The sequence below is a fragment of the Anneissia japonica genome, unplaced genomic scaffold (genome assembly GCF_011630105.1).
Source record: "Anneissia japonica isolate Jap-2015-1 unplaced genomic scaffold, ASM1163010v1 scaffold287854_len485379_cov200, whole genome shotgun sequence".
Taxonomy (NCBI): domain Eukaryota; kingdom Metazoa; phylum Echinodermata; class Crinoidea; order Comatulida; family Comatulidae; genus Anneissia; species Anneissia japonica.
The window spans coordinates 20,742-35,531 of NW_022732005.1; the positions used below are offsets into that span (position 1 = coordinate 20,742).

Below are 14,790 nucleotides of genomic sequence, written 5' to 3' on the forward strand. Positions count from 1 at the left end.
TACACATGAATAAAATGATTTATTAGTCTTTAATGCTTTACTGTACTTCGCAAGTTTGTAATTTTTGTTAAGTTTAAAAAATCCGCCCTCTACAGATGACCAAATTTACAAGCGAGTTACCCAATCATATCCTGTGTAGTCGTTCAGAACAGCCACTACAAGGACATTTGTTTGCTGTCTGGAACAAGAATATCACCGTCCATGTTTTTAGGGGATTGGCTTTTGATGATGAGGTCACTGCCTTTCATCGATAAATTTCACGGTTTTGCGCTTCAGGGAACAAGCAGGTCTTTCAACAATGAAAGGCAAGGGTAAATAGCTTAAAATATTAATACTGATTATCTTTTGTCTTGCAAATAAGTCTGTTTGATTGAGTATAATATTATCCACCAATGCATAGTCCAAGGCACTCGCCCAGCAGAAACTTGAAAGCAAAGCAAACGGGTGTCGGGGAGCGCCGTCAACAGCAGGTGAATGCCTCTGCTTCCGGAGGAGCATCATCATCACCTTCGCCTCCACGCACTGCTAGAAGCCAGTCGCATGGAAGAACTGACTTTAGTACATCATTGCCTATGGAAAATATTCAGTCTTTGAATGCTGCATATAATGCTGGACCTGTTTACATTGCAGAAGGAATAGTCAGTGCAGTGCCAAGTAATTTGACAACTGGTGGTCGATCATCTCCAAATTCAAGTGGCCGTTCAAACTCTATGTCCCCTAAAAACTCACCGTCAAACAGTCGTTCCAGTAGTTTCGGTTCAAGTCAGGGATTTGTATCATCATCATCTGTTGTGGATCAAGGCCAGGACATCCCTACAAATATGGCTTTTTATCCGCCTGGAGAAGAGCTTCGCCAAGTGCGAGATTCCATGCTGTTGGATCTTCAGGCACAATTGAGAGAGATGCAGCGGGAAAATGCTATTCTGAAGCAGGATTTAGAAACAAAGGAAGCAAAATTGAGCTCTAGCATGAATAGTATCAAAACATTTTGGAGCCCAGAATTGAAAAAGGAAAGGGCGTTACGTAAAGATGAAAGTAGTAAATTAATTACATTGAAGGAACAGTGCCGCAGTTCCATGGATGAAAAACAGGTTTGTATTCCTGATTTTTCATAGTATCTTCATATTTTTTTTCATTCCCTTCTGATCTCAGACCATCTTTTCTTCATCTTTCATACTATTCCATCGCATCATTCCCTCCCTTTGCTATCATACCTCTAATCTCATACCTTCTTCGCATCCCATTCTATACTGTTCCCATCCTCATTCCATTTATTGTTCTTCTCATTCCTTCTCTTCTGAGTAAGTAAATACAGTAAGCAAGTAAACTTTATTCCAAATCAATTCAAATCTTCAGTAAGAAATGGAAAGGGGCATTCAAAACAAGCAGAGCTTTAACATATGAATCCCCGTACAAAACAGAAGGGCCGACTTAACTTACTTAACTATAGGTTGTAAAACTATATCCCGCCGGACACCATCCCGGTATTTCTACAAAAGGTTTCAGGGTTAAAAAATGAAAAAATTTCAAAAGAAGAATTAACAAATATTTATTGTTGAGTTGATTATGGCGCTGTCTTTTGAATGAAGAAATGTAGTTTTGAGATTTTAATAGCTGTGAGAGGTTATTCCATATGTTTACACCTTTATACATTGTTGGCCTGTTTTAGTTCTTTTAAAATTAATGCTAAGCTGATTTTTATTTCTGGTATTGAGTGGTGTGATTTACTGTTTGGAAAAAGCTGTCAAAAGATACAGTAGATGGCAAGAATTTACGGTGAAACAGTATGAAATGGGGTGAAGACGGAAGTCTCATCCTGCTCCTCTCCTTATCTTGCTCAACCTACCTGTATTTCCTCTTACCATTTTTTCATTATCTTTCCCTCTGCATCATCTTCATCTTATTTTCCTCATTCAACTCAATGTGTTTATGCTTTTCTTCTCATCACTTCCTCATCCCTTTCATCCTGTCATTCCTCATCCCCTTACATATGCCTTTCCCGTTCACAACATCTCATCCCCTCGTTTTATTCCCTTTCCTTATACCACAGGTGGGCAAAGTGCTGCCTGACAGTGATTTTTTTGCAGCCCGCGATGATGAAATACAAACTCTATTTGTGCAGCCAGCCAAACATTTTTTACAGCCCGACACTGATCATCTGTAAAAAGTAATGTTAAAACTGAGAATAAAGTGGTATAAAAGCAGTGCAGGAAGATTTTGGAAGCACACTGTACAGTAAACATCAAAGTTTGGGTTCGTCCCTCAGTGTTAAATCAAAAATTCACTTTGGCCCTCCAACCGATTTTTATGCCCACCCCTGCCTTATACCATTTCTTTCTGTCTTATATACAGTACCTACTGTACAGTATACTAGCGTATTGTTATATCCTCATCCTACTACAGTATCTCCTTGCTGCCTCATTTTCTTTCTCTTATCTCCTGTGTTGTTTCTTTTCCTACTTTCTTCATTTCATCTCGCTCATCCCATCCTATCTCTTCTTTATCTTGTTACCTTCCTCATCCCTGTCCTTAGATGATTTAATTGATTGTCTCTCCAAAAATTGACAAGGCCATCAGGAATGATGATGCGTAAATGAAAGCGAAACATTGAGTAAAATGGCCTGGTTAATTCATACTATTTGTACTTAATTGATTGTCTTTTTGAAGAATAACATGCTTTATAAATGCATCATTGTTAAATTAGCATTCAATGCAAATTGCCTATTGGAAAAATTATAATACAATACATATCTTAACATTATCGTAAGCATTAACATTAAAAGTCTTATTTGACCTTTAATGGGGTAAAGTTTTACAGGCCAACAACTGTCAATTTTATTTCCGTAGGATGATAAATAAAGTCCCTGAGACCATCCTATTATCAATGCTAAAGTATGATTAGGATTTCTTTGGGTGTCAGTTGTGCATTATCATTATTATGCCATTAGCAAAATCACTTTTAAAGTTAATAGAAATAATTAAAATAAATTTAAAGATTTAATTGAGTTGGGATAGATACTGTACATGTCTCCTACTGTAAACTATTAATAAGAATGTATCCACCATGTATTTGACATTTTAAGTGCAATTTTATGCTAATCCTGTATAAAAAAAGATGCTATTCACCGCCTTAATGAAAGGCGTAATTAAGGTGATCATGTCTGTAGTATTATGTTTCAATATGTGAAATTTAATGTATTTTGTCTAGACAAAACATCCTATAGTTTTTTTAAATAATTTTTTATTTTTGTGTACTACAAACCAAGTAAGTCTCTTTAGTGCTCTGCATTGCTAAATTTGTTTTCTTCCTGTATTATTAAAGGATGTGGTAATCTTTCCACAATACTGACCTGAAGTTAAACAAAACAAAATTTTATCTTATCATTTTTACTTTATTTTTATTGTGCAGATCGCTAAATCTGTCCCTCCCCACAAAGATACAGTGGTAACATGGTAGAGATGAAGAAGAACATAAATTTATATTTTAAATAATTGACATAAATTGAAATCCTAATAAATGTTCTTATCACCAGGTTGTGATAATTGCTTTTTAGCCATTGTCCATGATTTGTGGTGAGACACCAATTATGAGTCATAATTGCACCCAACACCTGAATAGGATTGGTATTGTATACTGTAGGCTGTTGAGGTTAACAATAACTGTTTGCCTTTTAAAATCTTGTTATTTCTAGAATACATTGTATACCTTTTTTCCTCATTTAGTAATTTTGTTAAAAAAATTACAAAATCTGAGCTGCTATGTAGTAATTAGTCAGGGTGCTATAAGTTATGTAAACCTCAAGGGTGTGGGTTCAATCCTGTAAGGCTCTCAATCAAACTTATTTCCTTTTTGTTTATCCTGAGCTACTGACTTGGTATATATTTATATTTCTGCAAATTTTTTCCCTGTATAATTAATATACTTAATTATTATAATATACTTATAATAATTCAACACTGAGTATTCTGTATCATAGATAGTGCATTATTACTTTACAGTATCATAGGCGATGTCAAGGAGATATTATTGACCCTGTCATGGTTACATCGAAGCCATGACGATATTAGATTGGACCTACTAGTAATGTAATTACGGTGGATCACTACTCATTCAATCAATGCTTCGGAATCAATTCAGTAATCAGTAAACCTCAGGAACATCTACTTACAGTATTTCACAGCAACAGATATGGATTTCAAATATTGTATAGTAATATCAGATTTTGCACTCGCATCACAGATGGTTATCCCATCTCAAAAAATAATTTTGCTTGAAAATTGTGCCTATCCTGGCAAATCCCAGGAGATTCAGTAACACATCAAATCAAAACTTAAATGTTCCCTGTGTCCAACAAATTTTTTTTTTAAACTTTTTTCGTAAATGTACTTCGTTTTATAATAATATTTTAATCGACCAGGGGATTCGAACCCAGACACTTGAAATTTGAATGTAAGGATCTTGAGCACTGTACAGTAGCTTACAATACCAGTAATTACAGTTTAGATCATTGAGTGCCGCTAAGTGGACTGAGTTTGATGAGCCAACTCTACTTGGGTAAACAATACGAGTCTCAATCTGATTTTTAATATATCCTGGACAAAAATTGCGACCTCCATTCATTAATATTCTATCATGTTACTTTTGGATATTTGCATAGCTGTACTGTAAAATAGGAAATATGTACCCCAGGCATTTCATTAATATTGGCTTACTATTAGATTCAAATTGTGGCAGTTACTTAATGTGTCACATTCCTAAGTTGTCTCGGAGATTCCATTCCAGTCACATGATGCTCCGTGACCTTGAGTAAGGCATGATATGCTGACTCCATGAAATACAGTAAGTGGATTTGGATAGGGTAAATCACATGTAGGAGTTATAGTAAGCAATTAAAAACTGAATGAAAGTTAGGAAATAAAAGTTAATAATAATAATAAAAATTAAGGTGAATGTTAGGCAATTGAAAGATGGATGTAGTTACAATGTTCAGTAGTATGCATTATATTTTACAAGTCTGGAGTTGAGATTGAGATACGACATATCAAATTTTTTTTATGTATTGTACTGTAGGTGTTGCCAGGAGAGCCCTGTGAAAGTAACATTGCATTGCTTTTGGGCAATCTGGCCAGTCCGTTTTTTTTGTTTTTTTTTTTTTTTTTTTTTGGTGTTTTTCTGTTGAAATATATTTTTTTTTTTTTTGGTGTTTTTCTGTTGAAATATATGATGAAATGATATAATTTTCAATTTACAACCCACCTCAATATTATTCCATTCCTGTATTTGTCATGTTTGTTCTAAGATCTAAAAAAAATAGAAACAGTTTTACATACATTAGTTCCACTTTTATCATGTTGATGTTGATGAAGGTAATATTATTAATAATGATAATAAGAAATGATACAGTAATAACTAGATACCATTTATACCAATACGATAATAATATTATGACAGATCATCAATACGATGCTGGCTGACTGTAAAACAGTCAGTAATAATGTATAAGGCTGGTAATCCACTCTGAATAAGGGCTGCTGAGTACACAGTGTCCACATCAATACCTACCTGTAATTTCATTTGGCAATCAATAAGAATGAAACATGTCTAACTAATCAGTTGGAAGGGTGGCACACACTTTCATTCAAAAAGGCTTTCCAGATCCTGTTTGCACACTGCTGCTTGACCTCACTGCACCCCCTTAGGCAGCCACCAGACACCCCTCATTTGGGACCTGGCAGCTCCAACAGTTAGCAGTTATCCGATGACACACAGGTTGGCAAGAGACTACAGTATGCTATGAGCAGAGGGAGTATTCTCCTGAGAAAATATTTCTATAATTACAATTCGATAGTAAATTGCCTCTTTACACTTGCAGTCAGGCAATAGGGATAAAATGCAGCCTGAAACATAGTCGTATATTATATCCTCAAAAAGAATTACATTTTAGACTTGAGGTGTAAATATAGCTTTTCAAATGTGTTTTATTCTGTAATTTAAAGCATAAAGGCTTTTTTGATTATCACCTGTTTGAAGTTCAGAATTTGAGGTAATTTTGTGATAAATGAGAACAGTAAGAAACAATTTGTTTGAAAGTGAAATGTAGAATTACAGTACTCTATGTTCCTAAGTTTTTGTGCTGCACACAGTACAGTGTGTGGGAAATTTCACCATAAATGGAATGAGAAATCACAACAATTTTTGGTTAATTTTGACAAACCCAGCCAGAAGACAAGGGTGTGTTTGGATATCTTTTAAGTAGTAACACCTCCAAGAAACATCTAGGCAGAGAAATAAAAATAAAATATTATATTTGATGAATTAAGTTTTAATTTAACATTTAAAAACAAAATTAAACAAAATTAGTTTCTATGAACTCTTATCAAATATAGATCAGGTTCTTAATGATATGTAATTATAGACAAGTTTCTAAATTACACAATCAAGGAATTAAAAAAAAAGTATCAAGAAACTAATCCAAATACTTTTTCTGTTTTAAATGTTAAGAATGAATTAGAGACGCTCTGAGCATATTGCAATGAAATTTGTGGTCCAACTGTCCACATATTTCATATTTTATAAATGTCAGTTACAGCGATGACACTCACATGTACGTCATCATCAAGCAAGGCAAGTACTGTACGGTAATAGTGTATTTTGGTGGTCAACAAGACCTAAATTAAATTTACAACAAATGAATAAACATATTAGCCAAACAAGTAGGAGGTTTCATTTCAATTAAGGTAATGACTATTTGGGCCAAAATAGAAATAGTATCCAAAGTCTATACAGTATTGTGAGATGAGATAGTGAGAGTGAGCCAAGCTGAATCGGTAGGAATAAGCTGAGTTGCGTATTCCCAGTTCACAAACTTGCAAGTGATGTGTCCTTGGGTTAAGGTGCTTAAATCTGTTACTTACAGTCTAGTACCTCATCCTTCTGATGGGACATTAAGCATTAGTGCCATGTAAACAAATGGCTCTGTGGGTGAAAAATACTGTAGCTCAGTACACTATTTTTGAAAAAAAAAAATATGCGAGTGTTTCCTAGCATGGTAATCAATTCCCAGTCCACTATGTAGATCCATGTAATTCGATATTAACAAACCTATGACATTCCTCAGTCGATGTGCCTAAACACGTCACCAGTAAAATGCTTAAGTTTGTACTGAATGTGTCAGTTCCCTGGTAATTTACATGCTACAGTATACATATTTACATTTTTTTTTTAGTAAAGTCCATACTGTACCTTACAGTATCTTAATTCAATATTTTATAATAGCTACAGTATTCAAATATGTATCCCCATATAGTACTTTAAGACTGTATGTATTTTCAAGGATAAAATTGAAATTGAATAACTAGTAATTGATGTAATAAATAATACAGTAGTTCTGTACATTTCATTGTCATTGATTGCATACACTTACCTGACACACAGTCAATGAATTTTATATAGGTTATAAGAAGTTATGGCTTATTGATTTTTTATCGTAGCGTTTACATTATGGAATTGGGAGGAGATATTTGAATTATTAATAGGAAGGCTAGGGAAATGTTTATCCTAGGAAAAGTATTGTTGTTTATTAACAACAATAGAAGTTATATGGCCGATTTTACATTGTTGTAACATTTACATACAGTACAGTTAAACTTGCCGAAGTTGACTTTTAACAACTTGAATAATTTCGTCGATCTTATTTTACATGGCAAATTGTTGTGTTTTTCATTAATTAACACTCTTAATCGAACAATTTTTTTATGTAATTTTGGATTCGACTTAGGCAAGTTTAACTGTATACTGTATGGAGTTGGGAAGAGATATTTGATTATTGATATTGTAAGATGACTATGCAACTGTTTGTCCTAGGGAATAAATTATTGTTATATGATGATGACTTAATTAATTTCGAAATATTGAAATAAAATTGTTTTTTACCATCTGTGATTTAAAAAGTAAATAAATTGCTTAAATTTTATAACAATAATTTTCTTTAAAAAAAATAAAATGTGAAAAATATGCTCACTACTACTATACCAAGGACAGTAAATCAGTAAAAATTGTATTTATTTTAATCTCATTGGTGAAAACTTAACACTTGTTATTACTGTACAACAATTTTGCTTAAATTAAATTTCAATATTGCATCTAAAAGAATTAGCATTTACAGTATCATCACTGTTTTGGAACATAATTTATATTTATTCAGGATGATCTTATTTGTTTTAAAAGAATTTTCTTGAATGTATGGCTTATACTTACATAATACATATCTCATTGATTTCAGCGGCAACCCAGATATAAAACAATTTAATTGGTTGCATTATTACTTGAGCTGTCAGCAGCTAGGATTTAGCGTCCACTTATCGGTAATAAGGGAAAGAATTCTAGTACTAGTAGCTCTAGTACTAATAGATAAAATTTTACCGATTGAAAATTCGATCCAATGTAGGCAATATCAAGCTATGATTGAAAGCAGAATATTTTAAAATAACATTTCTATTCAATTAAAATTTTAGATTAATCCAATGTTAAAAATGTTAATATTCTGATCCCTCAGTCTGTCATTGGCTGTGTGGCAATATCTGACTGTCAGCATGGTTTGAATGTGCTGTAGGCCTACTTGTCACTATGTCAGCTTATGAGGGATCCTCCTTAATCTGAGTTTACACTCTGGATAACTAGGTCTGTCAGCAAACCATGGATCTAGTTGTAATATTACATTCTAGTTCTGATTAGAATTGGCATTTCTATACAGTTCTTGTTAGACCTATACATTTCAAGCCTACTTTTTATGTAATGAAAGAATGAAAGTATTATTAAAAAATGGAACTTTTACAAAAGCCTGTAAACATAATACTATTGCAGTCTAGTTGGTTGATAGATGCTTTATGATTTTATGAAATTGTAACTCAAAATGGCCTTTAAAAATTCCTATAAAGAGGGTGATCAGAATTTTTCTGACAAAATAAAGATAAATTATTATTATTATTAATTTATCTACAATACATCTTGCTTTGTGAGCAACACCCTGGGAAGAAAATAGAGGTGTGTGAGTGATTCTTAATGAATATTTTATTTATTGATTATATTAAAGAAGCTAGTCTATGAATGTAGAATAGAGTAATATATTTTTGTTTAAAACATCTGCAATTTCCATTTTAAGAGTTGAATCACAGCTGATGCTAAGATTTGTATTATGACTAAAAACAACTCCACTTACTCTAAGTCTTTGATCCCATACACTTAACGGAAATAGCCAGCCTGATGCCAGCTCCCGGACATGCTTTGCAAATCTATATTGTTGGCCCATTCTTAATCAGAGGTGCTTTTGAGCAAAATGCAGTGAAAATTGAAATGCTTAGTGTATCAGTGGCTGTGCTACATGGGGGAAAGGGCCACACACTGTAGACCATCCATAGAGAAACAATAGAGTGCTGACAAGAAGGCGCAGCAATGCAGAGTTATGTATGTGTACCATCCAAGATGGCCGTCGTAGTAAAGCGCCACCTTCAGGCTTAGTATACATATTATTACATATTAATAAGCCCTCTGACTGACTATTATACACATCTAGATGTGTATAAGAGACAGTATTATTACATATTAATAAGCCCTCTGACTGACTATTATTTCATTAATGATAATGAGTAATGGTAATAACAAATTATTAAACTATTGTAGCCAAAACGAGGCCAAGTGGAGCATCTTATTCAAAAATAAAGTACCAAGGAATTAAAATTAAAATCGTGTACATTACACCCAAACACAGCAACGCTCGAGTTTCAAACGTACGGGTAACTAGCTGTACTGAACTTTCTGAGTAAATTGAGGGCGCAATTGCAAACGATGGTGCTTAGCGAAATTTGATTGGCTAAATCTATGGCAGCCATCTTGGATGGTACACACACACAGTTCTGCGTATTTCGAACATCGAATACATTGCGGTTAGCGCTCTAGTATTCTTATATCTCTATGAGACCATCTAACCACGACGGCAGGTTAGAGCGCCCTCTTTCACCGTATTTATTCTAGCATGTGCATCCGTCCTGGTATGGTCATTGGCTCATTCCTTCAAGAGGCTGTTTTCATAGTTTTATACTTAGTAATTATTATGCTGGATAAAAGTAAATGTTTTCGATGGATGCATACCTGTCTCTTATACACATCTAGATGTGTATAAGAGACAGATTTCAAATCTTCAAAAAATCGTCTGGACCGATATTGGAATTTAGATATGGTATTTAAAAGGCAACTAAAATTACCATTATTTTCAATAACTTGATTTTGATATTTTTTCCATCTCAGACTGCAACGTGACTAGCTTCGTCAACAACGGCGCAGAGACAACTTGTAAATCAGATTGTCTGCCATATGCAAATGTTAGCATATTGGCTGTCTCTTATACACATCTAGAGGTGTATAAGAGACAGGTGTTACATGACGTACAGTAATTTCTTTATGAAGTCTACTAGAAATTCCAGATGGATTTTTACCCGATATTAGAAGCACGTCATTTGCATTTAGTAAAACCAAGGAGTTTTATACCTTCTTGGTAAAACCTTACACAATTGCAAACGATGGTGCTTAGCAAAATTTGATTGGCTAAATCTATGGCAGCCATCTTGGATGGTACACACACACAGTTCTGCGTATTTCGAACATCGAATACATTGCGGTTAGCGCTCTAGTATTCTTATTATATCTCTATGAGACCATCTAACCACGACGGCAGCTAAATAATAAAGCCATGTTTTTAAAGATGATACAGTATATTATGACATTTATTACCACATCTGGGACGTCTGATGACCTATCCAATCTGTTAATCTGTATTACAGTACAGTATGGCTTCTCATTAGTTCTTTTTTTTTTGTGCACACACTTGCTAATATATACAGTTAAATATTGTTTGATTTGGAACGGCAATAACCATGCAGATATTTAGTAAACAAAAAATAAATTCCAATTTTAAGGCTGGGTAAAAAAATAAATTTTAAAAATTATTTTTGCGATACCAGCAACTAGCATTGCAAATATTCTAATTTGGCCAGATATGTAGCAGGTCCTGTGTATTAATCTACTTAACATTAGAATAATATGGGAAAGATAAAGTACTCTTACTGGGTGATATAGTTTTTAATACACGCCATCGTGTTGTGATTCAATATTTTGACATTAATTATGTCATCATCAATTCCTGATAGTTTTTAATATTTTGGTCCAAATAAAATTCATTGCTAGTTTTACGTCCTCGCCCTCCACTAATTGTGGAGCCTCATGAAAAATTTACTTTAAATTTTAAAAAAAATATTGACAATCTGAAAGATTGTTGTCAAAGCCTATTAGAAGAAGAGGAAAATATGGATTTTTATGCACTTCTCAGCTTCTGGGAATACAAGATACTCGTCAATAATAATAATAATAATAATAATGCTTAACAATAATGACATTGTTAGTGAGAATAATATTAATAATGATGTAGGATTTTTGTAGCCATCGAAAAAACCTTGAGGGTAACAACAAAAAGAAATAGACTTTGCACCATCAGCCTGAACTTACAAAAACGTTGAATGTTGGAGCATCATTTACTGGTACACCTATAACTCTCTCATGCTCTAATGACGGAGGCTCCTACTAGGCAACAATTTAGTGTCCAGAGGGAAAAAAAATCAATAACGTGCAATTTAGTTAGAAATTGATTTCTAATACTGTATTCAAATGTCATGTAATTGGTATGCATTTTTTTTTTTTTTAAAGTACATCCATCGTATGTCTTTATAAACATTAAGAAAAATTTTTATTTTTAATAAGGCATTTCCATGTATCAAGTGAAGATTGAAGGCAATATTCAACATATTGACAGATAGTCTGGTGGTGAAATACGAAATGCACTTACTGACCGAAATCAAATTTATTATCATTAAATTACTGGACGATTTTGAACGAAAGTGCTGTATGCAGGTTCAACAACAGCTTTTAATAGATCTGGTTTTTACTCACAGTACAAATGTCGTCAGATAATTGACATAATACTTGCTCGCAAAATCTCTTCGTTTTAAAATGTTTTCTTCTTCTACTTTTAAATACTGTACTTTAGTCTAATTCAAAGACAATTTTAAAAACAAAAAAATTAATGTCCAGAATTTATTTAAATAACACTTTGAATTGGTGTGGTGATTATGATGCAACATGCAGATCCTTCCTCCTAATAATATATCCTCTGTAGCATCTTTGATAATATAACATTATTTTAAGAAAACATTATGTAATTTTGATGGCTGTCAAGTAGGTTATATTTTTCTGTTAAAAAGGACATTTTATTTTCATATAGATTATGAGAATAATGAACAGCTTGACTGCTTAATCTATATTACAAGTTTCATAGTATAGTAGTATGTCTATATTTAGTGTATTAAATGTGTTTTATGAACTTGTAAACATACTGAATGATGAATAAAAGAAGTCTTTGAATCTTGAAAATCTTGTATAGAGATATTGATATAAGGAAGTAGAAACTTTGGTATCAAATGGATTTGGTAGCCAGTGAGTTCGTGCGGAAAGTAATTTGCTTTTCCCATTCATGCATGTGCATCACATTCATTACCGGAATTGCATAAACAAGTACAGTATATGTTCCAAGTGTCTGCCTACATTACTGCATCCATAAATGAAAATGACGAAAACAGAACTACTTGCATTCAGCTACAGTATGTTAAAATGTCATGAACTAAAATTGTCGTGTTGTGTGTAGCCATAAGGTTAGTCTGTCAATATGTCATCTAAAACACTGTTCCGCAACCTAGGGGTTGCGACCCAATGTTTGGGTCGCGGGAACATTTAGATGGGTCGCATAATCTCTTTAGATCGTGAAAACTTTACTTAAAATATGAACAAGGACAAACAAAATCAATTACAGTACTGTAAATGAAAGTGCTGTTTACTTTTGTATTAATGCAAGTGTTTTCATAGTTGCATGTTAAATATTACAGTATACTATAAAAACATTTGTACTTCAGTTATGACAATTTGAAAGTGTTAGTTTTTTCCTTTCAGTGTGTTTGGGTTTAATTATAGCTGTAGAAATGAAAAATAAATAGTACTGTACTTTTATAGGTAAAAGACAATTGTTTATAAATTATTGTTACCTTCCAGGAGTTTTGACATTGAAATGAGATGATTTTTTGATCAAATAACAATTCATACATCACACATTAAGTATTCCACAACACCAACTCTGTTGAAGATGGGTTTTGCATAATGATAATCCAAAATGTAAAAATACGTAAATTTAAACATACAGATAAAATAATAGCAAATTAATATATTACTGTAAAGGTGGATATACTGTAAGTCTAATAATAATTGATTTGTCATTTTTTTAGCAACTTTCAAGATCCATCCAGCAACTACAAGAAGAGCTTCAAAAGCAGCAGACGACGTCACAAGTGTTGAACCCAACGCAGCGACAAGAAGCCGATGCACTACGAGTGGAAAAAGAGCGGCAATCCAAAGAACTGTTTCTCCTGCGAAAAACGCTCGAGGAGATGGAAATTAGGATAGATACACAGAAACAAACGTTGGCCTCTCGCGACGAAAGCATTAAGAAATTATTGGAAATGTTGCAGAGCAAAGGCTTAGCCGTGAAGGGTATTGAGGCTAATCATGAAGAGATGGATCGACTTAGGACTAAGCTGGTTGAAGCAGAAACGAAGGTTATACAGGTCACCACCAGCTTAGAGCAGAAACAAGCTGAGATTGCTAATCTTGCTGATGTAAGTATGCACTACCAAACCTCTGTTCATGTACTGTAGTTGTCTTTATAAACAGCAGTATAACAGGTCCTTGCTCCATGTAGTACCCTACAGTACACATGGTTGCGCAATTAAATGTACAGTATGCTCAATAGGGCTTGGTTACTTTTATATGAATTTTAATTGCTTTCCAGGCTGGAATTGTGGTACTTCATAAAAATTTGATAAAAGCAGACGTTTAATGAGTTAGGTCAGCTAATGAATTCTGTTAATTTTAATTTGAAAATTTGACTTATTGTCGCACAATCTTTTAATAGTGACAATTTTCTCATTGTCACACATTTTTCTGGTGACATTTTCCTATCCATCATGTCTTATTAAGGAATAATATGAAATTTCATAATTCAGTTTTATTTATTGAATGTCATTTGAAAATTTTTGTTAACTGTCAAAGAATGATTAAAAAAAGACCACATTGAGACAGATAAAGTGTTTATTACATCCTCTGCAATGGTACAAGTCCAATATTATTTAAAATCAAGTACTGTACAGTACAGAACTGCTTTATTTCATGTTAATTTGCTAGCAGACCTGCTGTTTAGTCTTTTAAAATTCCAATTGATAATCCAACAGCCAGGTTTAATGAACTATAGTAGTAGCCTACTACATGATAAGCATCGTTGAAATCCCATCAATATTCTGTGCTTGGTTTTCGCCCCATGGACACGCGGCCAGATTATTCGCATCGCGTTAAGTGAGTGTTAGTGAATTGAATAATTTGTCCTCATTGTCGCCCATTATCATCATCATCTAAGTTGTTTCATTATTCTGTTAAGGTGGCCTTCTAGTTTTCTTTTCAAATTCCTTAAATTTCATTAATTTAATGAATTAATTTTAAAAATATATATTTTATTGCATTTTCGAATATATTATAGACCAATAAATTGCATATAACAAAAGAATATTACTAAAAAATTGCAATTATTATGATCAATAAAAGTGACAATGGACATTGATAAATTATAATAATTGCTCTCCACA

The 14,790-nt window shown here is 33.2% G+C and overlaps 1 protein-coding gene across 1 annotated transcript in view; it reads left to right on the forward strand.

Annotated features, from left to right (window-relative positions):
* The first annotated feature begins 165 nt into the window (after nt 1-165).
* LOC117115538 (ELKS/Rab6-interacting/CAST family member 1-like) overlaps nt 166-14,790 on the forward strand; it is a 77,597-nt gene continuing 62,972 nt past the window's right edge. The window contains exons 1-2 of the mRNA XM_033259378.1: nt 166-1,091; nt 13,381-13,770. Coding sequence (XP_033115269.1) covers nt 393-1,091; nt 13,381-13,770 — 1,089 coding nt within the window. The 5' untranslated portion in view covers nt 166-392. The remainder of the gene's footprint in view (nt 1,092-13,380; nt 13,771-14,790) is intronic.